Raw genomic sequence first — 20,340 nt, forward strand, 5'->3', positions numbered from 1 at the left:
ACATCTCCAGTGGAACATGAAAGGATGGGTCTACCAAGATGCGAGATTTGCTGAAGCCAATCAGAAGCAGTGTTAGAGCAGATCTGAACAGCAAGTTCCTCGCTGGCCCATAGCCCTTGTGTAGAACTGACTGTGTGTGCTTGTGCAATTAATTCTAGGACTTGTCATTTGGGAGACTTATGCTTCCCCAGGTGACATGCTATCTCAAGAACTGCAGGTCTCAGAGTTCTCTGTGCATATAGGCAGAGAGGGACAGCTGGTTGAAAGGACAAAGCACCATATAATCTGAGACACTGATCTCAGAGACAGCTTGAGCCTCTAAGATTTATAGGCCCCCAAGTGAGTTAACGAGTTAGGCCTCATCAACGGATTGCACAGAGTCTAACTGACACAGAGATAGGGAATAGTGCTTGGAAGGAAAGGACATTTATTCATATACACAGAGGCATTTGGCAATATAGTTAATACACATACACACCATGCAGAATTACAAATCAGGTACCCCAAAGTGCAAGACACTTAAGCAAAGGGAACAAAAATAAATTAAAGAACACCAATCAATCCTTCAATCCTTCAAAACATTAAAGGCCTTTCACTGGGAGAGTGGGCCCATGTTACAAGCTGGTACCAGGCCCAGAGAACTGGTGCTTGTGCACTGTACAGATCTGTTCCTGTGAGAAAGTCTGATAAACAGAGCTCTGTGGCTTCTACCTTGAAAGCCCTAGTCACACAGCCAAGACACAGGAATCTGGTTCTGGCTCTGCTCCATCCCTGGGTTCAGCTGCTTGCACAAACTATTCCTTCTTGAACTGGGTTTCAGAGCCCATGAGGAGCCTAACCTATCCAGTGAATCAGGTAATGACTCACGGCAGTGAAACCACTAATACTCCATATGTAGTCCAGCAACACCAACCTGATCGAGAAAGATGCAGAATGATCAAGTCAGTAGGGCAAGGCATGTCAAGGCTGGCTAGAAGACACAGAAAATTTCATCCATTGCAAGAATGAGACCGTAGTTTGGACTGGAGATGATGCAGCCAAGGTCAAGAAATGTGGATGTAGTGACGTTGGGTGTCAACAATGCCCAGTGTTACAAAGCAAGATTTTATCATGTGGCTTAGGATGTTCTTAAAACCCCACATCCTGGGGTTTAACCCCTTAGAATTTGGATGAGAATCTTTTTCTTTCTTTCTTTCTTTCTTTCTTTCTTTCTTTCTTTCTTTCTTTCTTTCTTATTCATTTCCAGTCTCACCCCACTCCACTCCTGCCCACAGCCTTAAAAATGCAGACGTGGCACAATACTTCAAAATTGCAAAAAGAAAAAGAAAAAAGTGAAAACATCCCTAAATATATTGCATCTCTTGGTGTAATATTTCCATCCCCTTAGGACTGGTGGTGGTCTGTAATGCTCCATATGTTTTAATTAAAGACGTTGCCAGAGTACCGTCCCCTCCCCCCCCGCCGCAGCAACTTCACCACACACAGTCACACTTGGAATTTTGCCTGCCTTTTAGGCCAAGCAAACTGCTGCACGAACCAAAGCTTATGCTTAAAGTGCTGACCTCTGTTTCAGACAAGTGAGATGGTGAAGTGGGCAGGGATATTGTGCTTTGAGCATGGGGATGGTGAAAACCACATCCAGTGCTCTTGCGTTTTTGATAAGACTAAATTGTCAGCCAGAGTCCTGAGGCAACAGAAAGTTCCAGCCAATCAACTATACCCTAATGCAATCAGAGCAACTGATTAGATCAGAAAACCTAGGGCGCTGCATTTGTGCTCCTACCAAAAAGGGCTACCCCACCGATGAAGCACCAACCAGACTTTAAAAAAAAATTAACATACTCCCTTCCTGCCTTTTGAGACTCTGAAGTTCTAGAACTCGAGAAATCCTGTGCCATTGTTCTCTGTTCCTCCCACTTTGAACTGAAAACCTCCATAACTGTCCCAAGTACTTAAGAGTAAAGTAAAGTTGTGCCATTGAGTCAGTGTCGACTTCTGGCACCCACAGAGCCCTGCGGTTGTCTTTGGTAGAATACAAGAGGAGTTTACCATTGCCTCCTCCTGCACAGTATGAGATGATGCCTTTCAGCATCTTCCTATATCACTGCTGCCCCATATAGGTGTTTCCTATAGTCTGGGAAACATACCAGCAGGGATTCGAACCAGCAACCTCTTGCTCCCTAGGCAAGTTACTTCCCTGCTACGCCATTAGGTGGCTAAGTATTTAGAACCCAGTGTTTATTTTAGATGTGGGACTGCTGGGCATTTTCCAGACTAGCTGCTCAACAGCAGCAAAATGCCTCTGTTCAGGCAAGTCGCATTCGAAACGTAAACAGCAGGGGGAGCAGTATCGTGGAAATGGACAACCCCCCCAAAGAGCAACTTTCTTATGCTGGATATACGACATCCTAGCTCTATACTGCAACAATGAAATTTGAAACAAGGCATTGGAAATGTGAACGGCGCCTTGCTGTCCGTGTAGGGACTGTGGTGTCACAACACAAGAACATTGCAACATTCTTGCACAAGCACAGGATGTTAGCTTCTGCCAGCTGGTCTCCTGGAAGGCCTTTGTGTTGGAAAGGCCTTTGTGTTGGCATTTTTCCATAGACATTGTCTCTGTTCTGGTCCAAGGCATGCTTGTCTATGTGTCTGTGCCTGTGCTCAGGCTTGGGGGTAGGGTCTAAGTTTCAGTTTAGCCTTCTTTCTTGCTATCTTGAATTTCAAACCGAGAGGTTCTCCCTCTCACTGTATAAGAGACAAATTATTTATTTATTTTATATGTATTTCTTTTTAATTTAACACATTTGTATGCTGCACAAAAAGGAAGTCTCTGGGCGATTTACAGCAAAACAATAAAAACAACAGATAAAAAGAATAAAACATTACAACGATTTAAAATTTAAAATGTTAAAACTATTAAAAACACAATTAAAACAATATCTAATTAAAAGCCCGGGTGAACAAATGCGTCTTGATTGCCTTTTTTAAAGTTGTAAGAAATGGGGAGACTCTTATTTCAGCAAGAAGTGTGTTCCAAAGCCTCGGGGCAACAATGGAGAAGGCCCATCCCTGAGTAGCCACTAGACGAACCTCTCCAGATGATCTCAATGGGAGGTGTGGTTCATAGCGAAGAAGGCGTTCTCTTAAATACCCAGGGCCCCAAGCTGTTAGGGCTTTATAGATTATAACCAAAACCTTGTATTTTGCCCAGAAACTTATCAGCAGCCAGTGTAGATCTTCTAAGATACGAGTGATATGGTCTCTCCGAGATGACCCAGAGACCAATCTGGCCACCGCATTCTGGACTAACTGCAGTTTCCGGACTATGTACAAAGGCAGACCCACATAGAGTGCATTGCAGTAGTCAAGTCTGGAGGTGACCAGCAGATGTACTACTGTTCTGAGGTCATTTATCTCAAGAAATGGATGCAACTGGTGTATCTGTCGAAGCTGATAAAAAGCACCTCTGCCACTGCCTCAGCCTGGGACACCAGGGAGAGTTTTGTCTCCAGAAGCACCCCCAGACTGCATACCTGTTCCTTCTGGGGAAGTGTGACCCCATCCAGAACAGGCAGATCAAAATCATCTCCCAAGTTCCGACCCCACACAATAAGTACCTCCGTCTTATCTGGATTCAGTCTCAGCTTGTTACGTCTCATCCAGCCCATCCCTGCCTCCAGGCAGGCATTTAGGGAGGTTATGCCTTTTTCTGATGACGTTGACATGGAGAAATAGATTTGGGTGTCATCAGCATACTGATAACACCCTGCACCAAATCTCCTGATGATCTCTCCCAGCGGTTTCATGTAGATGTTAAACAACATCAGAGACAATATGAAGCCCTGGGGAACACCATACCGAAGTTCAGTTTTTGAAGAACAACAGTCTCCAAGGGACACCATATGGACACCCTCTAGAGAGGAGAGCTGGTCTTGTGGTAGCAAGCATGACTTGTCCCCATAGCTAAGCAGGGTCCGCCCTGGTTGCATATGAATGGGAGACTTGATGTGTGAGCACTGCAAGATATTCCCCTCAGGGGATGAAGCCGCTCTGGGAAGAGCAGAAGGTTCCAAGTTCCCTCCCTGGCAGCATCTCCAAGATAGGGCTGAGAGAGATTCCTGCCTGCAACCTTGGAGGAGCCGCTGACAGTCTGTGAAGACAATACTGAGCTAGATAGACCAATGGTCTGACTCAGAATATGGCAGCTTCCTATGTTCCTATGAATCTGCCTGAGAGGTAAGAGTGGAACCACTGCAAAGCAGTGCTTCCCACCCCCAACCCCTCAGATGCTGCAGAAGGATACTATGGTTGATAGTATAGAAAGCCAAGAGGTCCAAAAGGACCAACAGAGTCACACTTCCTCTGTCAATTCCCATTTGAAGATCATCCATCAGGCCTACCAAGGCAGTCTCTATCCCATAGTCCACCCAAAAGTCCGTTTACTTTTTTCTTAGCCTATGTTTAATTAGTAATACATATCAAGGAAGGTATTCTCACGAGCAGAAGAAACCGGGCTAAGGAAGCCCAGCCCGGTTTCTGCTGCTCGTGTGCACCAACGGGAGCACCAGCAGGGCTTCGGAGGCAAGCCCGCTTACAGAGCCCGCCACTTAACCCGGGTTTGGGGTGTGATTGCACACCCAAAAACCCCCCAAGTTAATGGATCGTGTGACTGTGGCAGACACACTCGGGGAGTGGGGGAGGGAGGGAGGGAGGAGCCCAGAAATGCACCACGCACTCGTGCGGTGCATTACTGGGGCTCTGGGGGGTGGGGCACCGCATGGCAGTGCTTCCCTTCAGCCTACTCCCGGAGCTGCCGGGCAAGGTGCAGGCGGATGGCAGGAGAGCTGCCGCTTGTCAGGGCCACCGATCCGCCCACCCGCAGCCCTGGCTGTGATTGTCTGCAGGGAGGTAAGCACTTTCGGGCTTCCTCCCTGCAAAAGAGGTAAGCTTTCTCACGCAGTTGTGAGAAGAGCTTCAAAGTCTTGTTTCTCAGTTAAAGTGTTCTTCCAGAGTAATCTATTCTACAGGTAATTACGACCGCAACACTTTGCTCAACCAAACCTTCAAGAAACCACCCAAACGTTCTTAACTTGACAACGTTGCTTCATAAGGATAGAGCTCAACAACCAACCGCCTTGCCACACCACCTTCAGCAGCAGTTTCCAAGAGGGTTTCCCCAGTGAAGGTGGGGAGGAGAGCTGGTCTTGGGGTAGCAAGCATGAATTGTCCCCTTTGCTAAGCAGGGTCTGCCCTGGTTTGCATTTGAATGGGAGATGCATTTGTATATGCACTGTCAGATCTTCCCCCAGGGGATGAGGCTGCTCTGGGAAGAACATCTGAGACTCCTGCCCTGTGTCATCTCCAAGGCAGGACTGAGAGAAACTCTTTCCCAACCAAAGCTGCTGCCAGTCTGTGCAGACAGACAATACAGAGCTAGATGGACCAAGGGTCTGACTTGATATAAAGCAGCTTCCTGTGTTCCTCCTCCATAGAGGCAACCATTACCTTTGGGCAATTGCCATGGCTTCAAAACATGGAGCTGTGAATTGTGTTCTGTGGAATCCAGCACCTTTAGAATGCAACCAGCTGGAACAAAAGCTCCTGATTTAGACTTGGTTTCACGGGTTGGAACAAGATAAATAATGGCCTTCAAGAGAAACTGAATGACCCACTGGTAATCATCCCTCAGTCCCAACTGAAAAGCCTCCCTTATAATTGATGAGATTATTTTCAATCTGGCTTCCATCCTGGACATGGGACTGAAACTGCCTTGGTTGCTCTAGTGGATGACCTACACTGGGGGCTTGACAGGGGGAGTGCATCCCTGTGGGTTCTGCTGGACCTCTCAGCAACGTTTGATACCATCGACCATGGTATCCCTCTGAACCTCCTCTTGAGCATAGGGGCTGGGGGCACTGCTTTGAAGTGGCTTCGTTCATTTCTTGAGGGGAGGGTCCAGAAGGTAGTGCTGGGGGACTACTGCTCAGCTCTGTGGCCATTGGCCTGTGGGGTCCCGCAGGGTTTGGTTTTGTCCCCCATGCTGTTTAACATCTACATGAAACCCTGCCACAAGATGTGGTGACAGCCAACAACCTGGATGGCTTTGAGAGGGGGTTGGATAACTTCGTGGAGGAGAGGTCTATCAATGGCTACTAGTCAGAGGGCTACAGGCCACCTCCAGCCTCAAAGGCAGGATGCCTCTGAGTACCAGTTGCAGGGGAGTAACAGCAGGAGAGAGGGCATGCTCTCAACTCCTGCCTGTGGGATTCCCAGAGGCATTCGGTGAGCCACTGTGTGAAACAGGATGCTGGACTAGATGGACCACGGGCCTGATCCAGCAGGGCTGTTCTTATGTTCTTAAACCCCCGGGAAAGGTCATCCGGGGATTTGGACTCAATTGTCAGCAATATGCAGATGACATTTAGTTCTGTTTCTCCTTATCACCTGATCCTAAGGAAGCAGTGGATGTCCTGAATCAGGGGCTGGAGGCCATGATGGACTAACAAGCTGAAATTGAATCCAGACAAAACAGAGATACTGTTGGCCAGTAGGAGAGCCAATCAGGATGAGGAGATTTGACCAGATGGGATTGCATGCCCCTTGAAAGAGCAGGTGTGCAGCTTGGGGGTATTGCTGGACCCAGCTCTGCTTCTGGAAGCTCAGGTGGAGGCAGTGGCCAGGGGTGCCTTTGCACAGCTTCAGCTAGTGTGCCAGCTGCGTCCCTTTCTCGAGAAGACTGATCTGGCCACAGTTACCCACACCTTAGTCACATCACAGCTGGATTACTTTAATGCCCTCGATGTGGGGCTGCCCTTGAAGAATATTCGGAAACTGCAGCTAGTGCAAAATGCAGCAGCTAGGATTGTATCCAGAGCTGCCCGAAGGGATCATATTACGCCCATTTTGAAAGAGCTACATTGGCTGCCAGTCTGTTTCTGGGTCGAATTCAAGGTGCTGGTGTTGACGTTTAAAGCTCTTAACAGTTTGGGTTCTGGATACCTGAGGGACTGCCTGCTCCCAAGGGTTGCTGCCCACTCAACGAGGTCATGTGGGGGGGGGGCTCTGCTCCATGTGCTGATGATGAGGGAGGCTTGCTTTTTGTGCACATGGGACAGGGCCTTCTCAGTTATTGCCCCCAGACTTTGGAATGCTCTCCCAGTGGACATCCATTCCCCAGTCGCCATTACAGTTTTTAGAAAGCAAGTAAAATCTTGGCTTTTTACCCGAGCTTTTATATGAGTGTTTTGTTGATGCTGCTTTGTGTCTTATGGTTATATTGTACATGTTTTAAAAAATGTTTTAATTAGATTTGTATTTCTATATCCCAGTTTAATTAGGGAGGATGTAGGGGGATGATGCTTATCCTGTGGCAGCAGGTGGGCAAAAGGCCTTTAGGTCCAGGCTCCAAAATTACCTAGGTGCACCTCTGCCCATGAGACCACAGCAAAACAGTAGGAAATGCTGATGGACTTTTCCAGAACACACACTAGCTTATGTCGACGTAAATCTCAACTCCTTCTGCTCTCTAATGCAGCTTTACTACAGGACAACTATACTTTAACTGCCTATTAAAGCCCCTCCATCAGTTTTTGCCCCCAGAAGCCACTTCAGAAGGAAGCAACTGAGAGCAGTAAAGCAGTGTCCCAGGGTGGCAAGAACTTTTAAAGGAGATGGACCTTAGTTCAGTTGTAGTGCACACATAGCTTGTACGCAGAAGGTCCCAGATTTAATCAGTGGCATCACCAGGTAAGGCTGGAGAAAGCCCCTTCCTGAGACCCTGAAGAGCCATGCCGGTCAGGGCAGGCAATACTGAACTAGACGGCCCAATGGTCTGACAGTGCAAGGCAGCTTTACCTCTGGAGGACAGAAGAGGACAGAAGAGGAAGAGAGGTACCACATCTTGCAAGATGATCTTGAAAAATACTGGTTGATATCCAGGTTAAGTTACTCCTACCAAATAATAGTACTACTCAGGAGTTACTCTAAAGAACTGCTTAATTTCTTTAAGGCTACTTGAGAGCAATTCAGTCTTGATGTCAGCCGGCATCATTTATTTACAAAAGCATTCCAGTTTTCTGTTGTTATAGGCCTAGTGTGCTCTAAATGTAACAAGTCTTTCCTGGAGGAGGAAGCGCTCATCCCTTTTCTCCTTAATGCGCCATTCTTTTGTGTTTTTGGGAAACAGGACAGAGTGATCCCACTTGCAACAAAGGCCAGCTCTGCCTCTTTCCATGACGTGGTGGATATTGCTAGGCATGGGCATCCACAGGATTTTTCCAGGAGTGGTAATAGGGAATATAAGCATACAAATATGTACATATATTATGTACATAGAAATCTAATCTAGCTATGAATCGGGGCCAGGGGGGCAGTTCTGTCTTTAACAACCACATATTGGTAGCAAGCAGCACATGCAACCCTGGCAATGCTTTCTCTTTCCCTTGAGCTGTTCCTGCAGAACAGCCGCATCAGAATGCAGAAGGAACTTTCATATCAAAGTCCTTCCAACAGCCCCTCACCTGACAATTGTTCTGGTCAGAAAATGGGGTGATCCACACAGAACAGGCAAACCAGGATCTTGGCTGGCAATACAGCAGAGTTCAAGCATCACTAGATTTCATCTCTGTTAACCCACAACATGGTTCTCTCCAGTTCAGGAGAAAGATTTTACTTCAGACAAATGTTTTGATTCCATCCATAAATATGCTAGTAGTCAGAAAGGGAATTTTTTCCCCCATAGACACAACACATCTCTCTCAGGCTATTCCCTGCCTCCACCCGCCAGCAACCACAAACCCTGCAAGGGCTCCAGCCACGTTTCAAGCATGCTCCAAGTTTCAGCAACTTGAGATTTCTATGAAAAAGCAAATTAAGCTGCAGATTCCGGAGGCTGAGAATCCAAAGCTGTGTAGTGTGGTTCTCCTGCTTTACCAGGAAGCTGTGCAGCTGTGGCACTGATGAAACAAAAGACTTACCCAGCTCAGATGGTGATTTCCTGTGCTCCTGATTTTGGCGCTCTGACACACAGAAGGAAGCACAAGCAGGCTGTAGTCTGTTCCTAGCTTCCTATTTCATTCAAAGCTACTAATGCAGTCAGAAAAAATGGCACACCATCACCACTGCACCCAACATAAGCCTGGACCATCCCAAATCACAAACCAATGTGACTGGATATTTAAGATGCCACAGCAGTGCCAAGGCCTAAACCTTGGCCGTTTTCAGATTACACGCTGTTCAGTGGTAGTTTACTTCGGCTTGCCAGGATTGTCTTGAAACCATAAATAAAGGGTGTTGCATAAAGCCACCAGCAGGGGGAGCAGTCTTTCCTAGCTTGCGCAAACCTCCTGCAATGGGAAAATACAGCTTAAAAAAAAACAAAAAACATTGTAGTACTGTAACGCAAAGATAAAACGCAAAAGAAGGTATTGGAAATGTGAACGGCACCTTGCTGACAGCACAGGGACTGCATTGTTGAAACACAGACAGTACAGAAACATACTTAACAGACACGCGGTGACACTGTTGTAGGGTGTAATCTGGAAAGCGCCCTCATGTCAAGCACTTATTCAGGAATGGAAGGGAGCTTTGGAGATCTTCTCTTCCAAGGCCTGCTTAGTGCAGCAAAATGCTGCTGCATCCATGACAAACAGCCATCCAGCCTGTTTGGAAACTTTTAGAGAAGGAAAGTCCACCACTGTACAAGGCAGAGTGTTCCACTGTCAAACAGCTCTTGCAGTAAGGAGATTCTTCCTAATGTTTCTAACCTAAATCTGTGTCCTTGTAATCTCAAGCCATTGGTTCAAGCACGGCCTGTCAACTAACTGAGGAGTTTGATCATCATGTCAGATCAGTAACAGAGAAAGATTCCTGCCATCGCCATAAACAAAAATCTTGGGGAAAGTGTGTGCACTGAGAGATAGTTTGCAGCAATCCTACAAAAGGGGATTTGTAACTCCACTTGCAGTTTGCATCCCAGCTGCAGAGCATAGGGAGACGCCTCCTTCATGTTCTTGTCTAGCCACAAACTGAATTTTCTGTAACAACCTCCCCCACTTGGTATTTCTAGTCAAGCAGAGTTGGCTTCATTTTGACATGAAGCCACACTATGTTTGTGGGAGCACATGCCTATCCGTCAAAATGGAGAGCAAACTTGCCCTCCACAGAACAGAGCCCCCAGCATTCTCAGCACAGATATCCAACCCCCCAATCCAGTTTTGATCTTTAAGATCACTTAATGACATGGAGGCATGTTAATTTCCAAAGAACCAGATTAAAAAGTGATAAAAGGGTGCTTTGGCGGGGTGTGTGTGTCTTTTTAAAGTGCATGCTGAGTGAATATAATTCTGTCTTATATTAGTGATTGTGAGAACCCAATTAGGGTGGTCATTCTGAATTAATTCATGGAATCCAAGGGTGTGATCTTGAATATGCAACACTTGTTTCTTCAATCTGCATTCATCTAAAGCCTGACACATCTGATACATGGGCAACAGATAATTGCTACTCCATGGCCACTTTGGTCACTTTAAATAACACAGTTCATACTTCACCTGTGTGAAAATGTTTCTCTGTACAAAAATGGGAGGCAGCTATCAAATTTCAGTTTTATTTGGTATGCCAAACACCCTTATTTTTATTTGATATACCTTGCATTTTTACATGGTGATCTGAACTTTATGTATATTTAACAGCAAAAGCTAAACCAACACAACGATCCCACGACGTATTTGACATACATGGCACCACACACCCAAAGACAGAACTGGTCTTGCCTTGGAAGGCTGAAGCAGCTTCTGGTTTTACAACAAACAAGTGCTGCCATCTAGTGACCAACCTTTCTGAGTCTCATCCACTATTCAGACAAGCTAAAGTTATGATATAACATAAAATATTGCAGGAAACCTTGGGGAAAGGCAGTCTGAGAATGTCTGATTTGGGTAAGCGCCACTAAATTGTGTCAGGCTTTACATTTTTTGTGTCACTAGATGGCACCACAAAAAAATGGCAGAGATTCCAACCATGTACATGTAAACAAAAGGGACGGGGTGTTGTTGTTCGTTTCTACCCTGAAGCCTCCATAAGATGCCATCTTTCCTGTATGCACATACAAAAGCCTAGCTGATGTGGGGAAGTGCCTACTACATTTACTTTCTGAACTATAGTCAAAACAAAAACAATCATTAGAGCAATGTGGTAGAGGGTGCCTGATCTGGTAGGCCAAATCACCAAAGGTTTTTGCACCAGAAAATGTGACTGATAATTTATTGTGAGAAGTACACACACTGCTACAACTACTGTTAATGCTCAGGAAAGGGGGAGTGGGGGCTCAGCCCAGGCTTGTACGTCCTATCAGGGAGAACAAGGAATGCCCAATGCTCAAAAATCCTGTGGCTGCAATACATCAGCATGCTTTATTCCAGCTCCAATACTCTCATAAGATTTTGACTTTCTGGCTCTGAACTCCTCCCCCCTTTTAATAACAAAAAGAATAATATTAATATTAATAATAATAATAATAATAAAGACCCCTCTGATGATGACCCAACACAGGATGGATTGCCCCTTTACAGATCTTCTTAAGAACTGAGCAGCTGTCCAAAAGAAAACACTTGGGCCAGGTGGGCCATTGATCTGGCCCCTGAGTACAGCTTTATGATACACCCTTCTGAGTTTAGACTGTACCTATGTGGCATCTAAGTATTATGTCCCACGGCTGGAGTGGTACAGAGCACCTCGCTGAAGTGACCCCTTGGCCACAATGAAGGCATATCACTTTCTTGTTCCACACAGACATGAAAGCTTCCAGTTGTGCTGTTATACCCCTTCTCTGCTGCTAGAGGGCGCATTCCCAGACGAGAAGTCCAGCTCACACTGGTGATGTCCCATCGCAAATCAGTGCCTATCCGGTTGGCATCAAGGCCCCTGTGGGGTGGGGTGGGCAGTGTCTAGAAAGATCTTCCAAGTGACTGGATAATAACTTTGCTGGAGTATCAGGTGCCAAGATCTCCCCTTCCCAGCAAAGGCACATGTGAATCATTTTAAGTTAAAATGGACAGGGAAGTGGAACAGAGTAGGGAGAGATCAAGCTGATTTCCGCTCATGTATGTTCTGCCAAACCACCAGACTAGCCGAGTACAGCAGGGAGTTGGATAGAAATAAGGCCAGTCTCTTCTGGGGAGCAATGAAGTGGGGGGGGGGGGGGGGGGGGGGGGATGGAAGAGACACTGCTCACCTTCCACCACTAGGGGTCAGCACAGAAACAGTCAGGTCATACCTGCAGTGGCTGTGTTGCTTTCGGAGGTAAAAGCCATGTCAAGAGCAACACCTCACAGTCTCATCATGCTCTGCAGCTGAGCCTGAATGAAAGGAAGAAGCCCAGGGCACAATCTCCTGCCTCCCACTCCACCTGTTCTGTCTCAATCCCTTTGTTAACTAGCATCCATTTGTTAACTAGATAAACTCAATGCCCTCATATTTGACAGAACCAATGTGAGTCTCAGGCAGCAGGAAACGCCCATCCAGCGTGAAGGCTGTGATGTAGGTTGCCACGCGTCCGGCATCCTCCTCAGATTTCAGTGCCACAATGATCTGGTCATCAGTGTCAGGAACAAACTTGAAGGAGGAGAAGCCATGGGTGGGGATGACATCACCAACACGGTTCACAGTTATATCAGCAAAGTCTGATGTGGAACTTAAAAGCAAATTGGTGCCACGGCGCTCATCTTCCTGCTCATTGTAGCGTCCGTGGCTGGCACGGCGTGGCAGGAAGAACCAGCGCTGGAGTGTCTCACTCCAAGAGGCAGATTCATGGATCAGGTAACCTGGGAGGAATTGAACAAAAGTAGACATCAGTGACCTTAAAGTGGACTTAAACTTTAAAACCTTCAAGTGACCTCAAAACAGTGGCACATATGTCGGTAACCTCCAAGCTTGACTACTGAAATGCACTCTATAGGGGGATGCCTTTGTATGCAGTCTGGAAGTGACAATTGGTAATGAATCCAGCAGCCACACTGGTCTCTGGGACAACCCAAAGGGGCCATATGGCACAGATTTTAAAAGAACTGCTCTAGCTGCCAATACGCTTCTGAGCAAAATACAAAATGCTGGTCATTACTATAAAGCCCTCAACAGCTTGGGTCCAGGATACTTAAGAGAGCGCCTTCTTTGTCATGAACCCTGCTGCCTATTGAGATCATCTGGGGAGGTCCAATTAGAGTTGCTGCTGGTTCGTTTGGTGGCCACTTGGGACTGGGTCTTCTCTGTGGCCGCCCCAGGGCTTTGGAATATGCTCTCTGCCAAAATAAGAGCATCTCCATCTATGATTGCTTAGACCCTCAAGACACACCAATCTTGGCAAGTCATTCTATGCAGAGAAAGATAAGGCCCTTGACATTCCCTCTGCAAGAGCACCTGTCTCCTTCCTCCCCAAATCCCACACCCTCAAATTCTCAGAAAATCTAAATGTCAGAAGCAGAACTCAGCAGAATAAAAGGATGCAAGCATGTCCGTTTTGCACCAATTATTCCAATCCAAGAATCTGCCCATCACTCACCTGGGGGTTTGATCCCAGCAGCTGTCCTGAGCGCATTGTAATTGGCCACCCAGTTCTCGTGGGCCACATCACCTTTGTAGCCGACGACCTTCACCCATTCAGGGTTCTCGTTGAGCACCTTCCCTGTGGCTGTTGTCCACTCCTTGCCCAGGCCTCCCACATAGAGATGCTCATCCTTCACTGCCAGCCACTCCGCCTTAAACCCTGAGCAAAACAGGAGACAGTTCAAGGCATAAGAGAGGATATGAATTGTCCATGGAGGTGATGGATCCAGTCTAAGACACACACCATAGCTGCCGCAGTTCTCCCATAAGAAGGAGAGAGCAGGTGTGTGTGTGTGTGTCTGTCTTGGAACGGGAGTCACTTCCCTGGACTATTAAAAACACGGCTGAACTGTATTTCAGCATGATTTATTACTTTTGTTTCTTCATGATGATGGTGATGATGATGATGATTGATGGTGGTGGCGGCGGCTCCTTCTGGCAAAGGAACCAGTGGTGGCAAAGAAGGTTGATCACTGAGTCTGAACGGCAGCTTAATCTCAGTGGAGGACACTGCAGAGGAAGATTGGGTAGGCATATCCGGTGCAAAAGGCATACTAATTAATATCAGGAGGCGAAAGATCTGGAGTGGCCACAGCAGCATTGTGGGCATCAAGTAAGAGGGATGGAGATTAAAGTAAGAAATAAACCGTTTACCAAATATCTGTGCCAAACATTTTAAAATAAATCTCAACAACCTGCACAAAATAGAGAAGATTGGGGAATTCATTATCATGAACATGCTAACTCAAAAAGCTAGGCGGCAAGAAATCCAATTCTGACTACCAGTAGAATGAGAATCTGGTTCCCTTTTTATACTTTATACTGAAGCTCTCCCTTCAAGTGAGTACATACCTTCTAGAAGATACAATGTGTATATTTCTAATTTGGATATGACTTCTCTGTCCCGGCATGCCCCAACACAAAATCTGGACATGAATTTATTCTGAACTCACCCTTGCCGACTGTGCCATCCCCATCAGACAAGATCACCCAAGGTACCACCTTGGTTCCATCGATCTGGTAGACCACCCCAGTGCGATCATCCACAGCATAGAGCTTGCCATTGAAGACTACCAGTTCAGAGAGCTCCATACCACGTCCCTTCTCAGCCAAGTGAGACTCCAGCGTATGGTCCTGGGTATCCCACTCGATGGAGACATGGTCCCCACTGGCCGACAGTGTCAAGTAACCCTTCTTCAGGTAGCTGAACCACGTATGCTCAGTGGTGCCCCTGGAATTTGTGTCCAGGTCAGCAATGAGTCCAATGCGGTAGCGTACACCTTCGGGGATATGTTGGGGCGGTGACAGCGGATAGGTGTCATTGTACCGCTCACCTGGCAGCACACTGAGCCGCCAATTATGAGCATTGGGAGGAGCTGGCCGGCTTGTTGAGGGTGAACGCTGGAAGCAGAGGAGCAGCAGCACAAGAGCCAGGGCCAGGGAGGTTGCCACAATGGCCTTCCAGCGCAGGCGGAAGCGAGGGTCAGCTGCCTTGGTCATGGACGCCAGCACTGGGAGGCTACCCACACTAATCCGCAAGGGATTTAAAGAATCATCCCATTGCAGGTGTGGGCGGGCCGGGATGGGCATGAGCCTGAGGTTCTTGGGAACCTGGGAAGGAAAGAACATGGTCAGCAGGGGCAAGGGCTGCGGGAGGCTGAGGCACAACTGTAATGGGTGGTAGGTAAGGGGGAGAAGAGAAGGGCAACCAAGCTAAGTATCGCTGATCTTTGCTCATGCGAGGGGTGCTGCTACACAAAAAGTGAAAGGCATCAAGAATGGGCCACTGTTGCAGAAGCTGGCGGAAAAGTCAAGTGACTGTGTCAGGAGCTCTGCAGTGGGAGAAGCAATGAGGCAGTGAAAGCAGTGGTCCTTCTAAGCCACAGCCGCACAACTTTGGCCCTCCAGCTGCTGCTGGACTACAACTCCTTTCATCCCCAGCCAGAGTGACCAGCAGTCAGGATGATGAGAGTTGTAGTCCACAGCTAGAGGGCCTGTTCTAAAAAGTATGCTGCAAGGATTATCTGTACAAGGGAAACAGATGCACTAAAAGCAGGGCTGTTAGCTGATGGAAGCAACGTTACGGTGTATTAAGCATCTCACTTTTAACCAATTAACTGCTTAAATTTAAATAAATATACACATAATTAATGTCGCAATATGATTGCCTGTTTGAGATGCCAAAGGAGGTGTAAAATAGCTTACCATTTCATTTTTAAAATTTTATTTATAATTTCATTTTTATACCACCTCAGCCAATCATCCCTAGGCAAGGTACAGATTATACACTGGTCTTGTGGTAGCAAGCCTGACTTGTCCTGTTAGCTAAACAGGGTCCACCCTGGTTGCATTTAAATGGGAGACCACATGTGAGCACTGTAAGATATTCTCCACAGGGGATGAAGCCGCTCTGGGAAGAGGAGAAGGTTTTAAGTTCCCTCCCTGGCTTCTCCAAGATAGGGCTGAGAGAGACTCCTGCCTGCAACCTTGGAGAAGCCACTGCCAGTCTGTGTAGACAATACTGAGCTAGATAGACCAATGGTCTGACTCAGTATATGGCAGCTTCCTATGTTCCTATGTACTTATTTTTATTCCACCCTTCCTTCAAGAAGCTCAAGACCCGTCTCTCTCCTTGCGTTTACTCTCTCTGCCACTTGCAGTTAGTTAGATTGAAATACAACAATTGACCCAAGGCAAGTAAGTTTTACAGCTGAGCAGGGATTTGAACCTCCGCACTCTAAGTCCAGCATGCTAGCTAAAACATCACACTGGCTTTCAATACACAAAAGCTACCACTCATTGTTACAAGGTAACACATCTTTCAAGACTGGACCCCAGCACCAAAACAGTCTCACACCATCAGGCTGTTCTCATGAGCAGCCCAGCCCAGCTTAGTCTGCTCGTGTGGAGTGCTGGGATCGCACCTGATCCTGGCACTCCCGCCCACCCTGGCCCTACGTTTTGCCCCGACTTAGCCAAGGTTAAGGGTGCGAACACACTCTTAACCCCAGTGCTGGGATCGTGTATTTGCTTGGGCTGCACACAGCCTGGACTTACACAGAGACAGGCACCTAGAGCACTTGTCCCACAAGGGTATATATATCCCCTCAAACACCACACTCGTCGCGCAGTGCCTGGAGGCCAGAAAAACGAGTCCCAGCCTCTAGTGATACGCCCTGCCAGTGATCTACACTGCTCCGTGCACACTGATGGCACACTGATCGTTATACAGGTGATCGTCTGGGGGGAAGGTACATGAAACCCTGCCTCCACCTCCACCCCCACGCTGCCTGCCCCAGCGGGCAGCGGGTGCATAGCTTTAATAAGTGAATGCTCTCAGCTCACAGCCACACCAACTAGAATCTGTCTTCTTCCTCAATAATTAAAATTGGCCCACATCAATGAATCAACTGAAGCCTTAGCTAATTAACCAATTATATGGAATAAACCTTGCAGCCCAAATAAAATGACACTGCCACAGGAAGAAAGTTGGGACAAAAGGTCACCAGTGCTCCCTCTAAGAGGGATTCCCAGATGGTGTTGACTACAAATCCCAGCATCCCCAACTGCAATAGCCTTTGCTTAAGGATTATGGGAGTTGTAGTCAACAACATCTGGGAATTCCTCTTAAAGGGAACACTGAAGGTCACCCTCCCTGCTCAAGTTTAGGAATACGAACCAGGAATTCTGGGCATCTCCTTACTCCCTACACCTTCATATCCAGTCCCTTTCCTTGTCCACCAGGACTCAACCCAGACCATGCACCATGAGGCCTCAAGTCCTCAAGAACTTTGATTTCACCCACTGACAAAGGTTCTAAACCCCAGAGAGATTCTCCCACCCCAGAAGAGTGGCCCTTCACTTCATTTTGACTAGCAATTATGCAAGGCAACTTGATTTCTGACCTGCTTGCCTGTTCCCAGTTCATGTCCTGCTGGCAGTTGTGGTGACCGGCCACACCTATGGGCTGTGACAGGTGGCAGAGCTCAGCTCCTCCTCCATTGCAATCCAGGAAATGCTAACAGGAAATGTCACCAGGTCAAAGAGATCGTTGACTTACACAACCAGTTCTGCTTAAAGATAGTATAGACTTTCCTTCCTGTTTGAGCAGCTTGTGGCATAGCCTGTCCCAGATTCTATGCACTCAATGCCTCCACAACACCTATAACGATGGTTTCCCTAGTACTCTCTACATAACACTCATTAGCCCTATTTATGTGTTATATCCAACACAGGTGAAATCTAAATACACTTTACACTGTTGTTGATCTGCACATGCATATAGTTATTAACATGTTGAAATTTAAATTAAACACAATCCTTCACACAAAAATATGTACTCATGTACAACATAATGTGTGAATGGCCCTAGTGGACATCCTATACCAGGTACAGCTTCATCATGGCTTCAACAGGAGGGAAAGATAACTGTTTGTGGAAAATATCTAGTACGCATGTGAATGACCTTGCATTCACAGCTCTGTATGGCTACTGCCAGCCCCCTAGCCCCGGAGGTTGGGCCACAGATGGCTAAATTCCCAGCAGCAGCTCCATAGCCTCTGGGCCCATGCCTGCCAATTTTAGTTGAGAGCGTCTATCTGCTGGAACTTGCACAGAGCAGAAAACATGTCTGCACTGAGGTCTCCCAACCAGTGCAGTTATCATGCTAGCACTCGCAGGCCTGCACAGCATAAGGCCCGGAGGCCAGATCTGGCCCACAGGGATGTTTTTAGTGGCCCTCAGGGAGGAATATCCTGCAGTATCATAGGAGCTGGGACTTTCTTATAGCGCCATCCTATGCATGCTTAATCAGAAATTTGTCCCACAATGTAACCAGTGGAGCCTTACTCCCAAAGTATGACTAGGATTGCAACACGAAAGTGACAGTGATTTAGCGAGAGGAGAGACCATTTATTTGGGGCTAGCAGGAACACGATGTGCATCCAAGAAGAGGTGCCCTCTTTGTGCCAAAGTAAACACCTTTCCAGTAGGATAGGAGCAGCTCCATCATTGCACACAATGCCCTGGACAATTTCACAGCACTACAAAAGGTTTGTATGTGTATGAGTAAATACTCAGGAACACCACTTTATCCCTCGACCATTTGGGCACAGTGGGAGTGGAACTCTAGCCACCTCAGGAAGGATGTTGAAAGCTGAGATGCAATAAGCAGCAGTATCAGCAAGGATGCACATGGGCTGTTGCTATACAAATAAATGGTGACTTCTCCCCTCGGGAAAGTGGCACAATCTTTCCAATGTCTCTTGAATTAGGGATCTGCACAAACTGAGATTTGTGCACTGATTCAAAGCTCAGCCGGGCACCTTTAAAAGTGAGGAGAGCAGATCTGTACCTGCTCCTCCACAGCTCGCCACAGTTTGCTGATATGGGAGCGTGCCCCCCCAGCACCCCTCACTCGGCACCACCACAGTGGCAGCACGCACATGGCTACCATGCAGTGCCACAGCAGGAAGCTGCTGCGAGTGGAGGAAGAGCAGGCACAGACTTGCTCTCCTAAAAGTGCCCCGGCGGAGCTTCGAATCAGCGCACAAATCAAGAATCGTGCACATCCCTATCTTGAATACTGTTCTGAGAGGGGAAACAGAGAGAGGAAAAAGAGATCAGTTGTGCTGCATCTCAGTATCACCTTTGGGCTAGCGGGGAAAAGAGGACACTTGACATGCAGTAAAGGGCTCCCCACTATGTAACCAGGGTTCAGTGGTGGCTGATGAGAGGCACCTTTAAAAGTACATTTAGAAGGTGCTTACCAGCAGTACTGCCAGACCTGCCAGTTGCCTTGAGCAGCAGCATTCTGCCCAGCATCCCACATGGCAGTGGCGCAGCTCCGGCACTTACCTGGTCTCTGCACATGCACAGAGGCCATTTGCATGGTCAGCAACGCAAATTGCCTCTGCACATGCACAGAGGGCAGGTGAGTGCCCGAGCTGCAGTACCACCACACGGGATGCCCTGTAGAGCATCTCTGCTTACGGCAGCGGGCAGGTGTGGCGGTACTGCTGGTAAGCACCTTCTAAATTTACTTTTAAAGGTGCCTCTCAATGTCCCCCACCCCCACCCCGCCCTCACCGGTTGCCACTGCAGGGTTAGACCCCAGATATGGCATGGCAGGCACACCAAAGGACTCGCAGGCGGAAGCCCCAAGTCGCTCCACAGTCCACCATGCAGAGCCCCCAAGGATGGAACTTGGGTGCTGCTGAACGGCTGGCATGACCCGTCATACACCCAGAAAAAGGAGCGTGGTTGAGGGAAACTGGGGCCAATGGGGCGAGAGGAACCTGGGAAGTAGTGGCAAATGACAGCCCCCTCCCCAATCGGTTCCCATCCTAGGGACCCAGGCGTCCGGCAAAAAATAACAACACCCCTCCTTCTCCACCCCGCCAACCACTCACCGATCAGGCTCCTCCCCACGCCGGGAATAACCGGAGGGAGGGAAGGGCCTCCCGCAGCACTCCCCCCTCCCTCCGAAAGGACTACAGATCCCTGCATGCACCACGCGAAGGAAACTATTGCCGATCCCGATAGCCACTGCGGCTCAAGCGGAGGAAACTCCTGCTGTTGATCGGCCGCGCACAGGAAAACGTTAGGTTCTTTATCTGAAAAAACTACATCTCCCAGTGTACACTGCGCAGGAAGCCTCCTAAAGAGGGGAGGGATTGGTGGTCCATATTTTTTTTGAAGGGAAGTTCCATTGCGCGGCTGGGAATGTACTGTAGTCGC

At 47.7% G+C, this 20,340-nt stretch overlaps 1 protein-coding gene across 3 annotated transcripts; it reads right to left on the reverse strand.

Moving 5' to 3' along the window:
* Positions 1-10,595: 10,595 nt before the first annotated feature.
* On the reverse strand, positions 10,596-20,147 carry CANT1 (calcium activated nucleotidase 1). 3 transcript variants are annotated; one of them, XM_053302592.1, is made up of 5 exons: positions 20,013-20,135; positions 17,508-17,620; positions 14,556-15,213; positions 13,559-13,762; positions 10,596-12,824 (listed from the first exon to the last, which is right to left on the reverse strand). In XM_053302592.1, the coding sequence occupies exons 3-5, from the start codon at positions 15,190-15,192 to the stop codon at positions 12,454-12,456; spliced, it is 1,212 nt and encodes a 403-aa protein (XP_053158567.1). In that variant the 5' UTR covers positions 15,193-15,213; positions 17,508-17,620; positions 20,013-20,135; the 3' UTR covers positions 10,596-12,453. The 3 variants fall into 3 exon arrangements, with proteins under 3 accessions (XP_053158567.1, XP_053158569.1, XP_053158568.1); XM_053302594.1 differs by lacking the exon at positions 20,013-20,135 and adding an exon at positions 19,690-20,004; XM_053302593.1 differs by lacking the exon at positions 17,508-17,620 and having other exon boundaries at positions 20,013-20,147.
* Positions 20,148-20,340: the final 193 nt, after the last annotated feature.

Source organism: Hemicordylus capensis, chromosome 2 (assembly GCF_027244095.1).
Source record: "Hemicordylus capensis ecotype Gifberg chromosome 2, rHemCap1.1.pri, whole genome shotgun sequence".
NCBI classification, from domain to species: domain Eukaryota; kingdom Metazoa; phylum Chordata; class Lepidosauria; order Squamata; family Cordylidae; genus Hemicordylus; species Hemicordylus capensis.

Bases quoted from the DNA above. Each gene is read 5' to 3' on its own strand.
- CANT1 (XM_053302593.1), bottom strand. From the start codon at position 15,192: ATGCCCATCCCGGCCCGCCCACACCTGCAATGGGATGATTCTTTAAAT. The intron at 13,763-14,555 runs GTGAGTTCAGAA...TGTTTTGCTCAG, and splicing joins GGATGGCACAGTCGGCAAGG to GGTTTAAGGCGGAGTGGCTG. The intron at 12,825-13,558 runs GTGAGTGATGGG...AATTCCTCCCAG, and splicing joins TGCTGGGATCAAACCCCCAG to GTTACCTGATCCATGAATCT.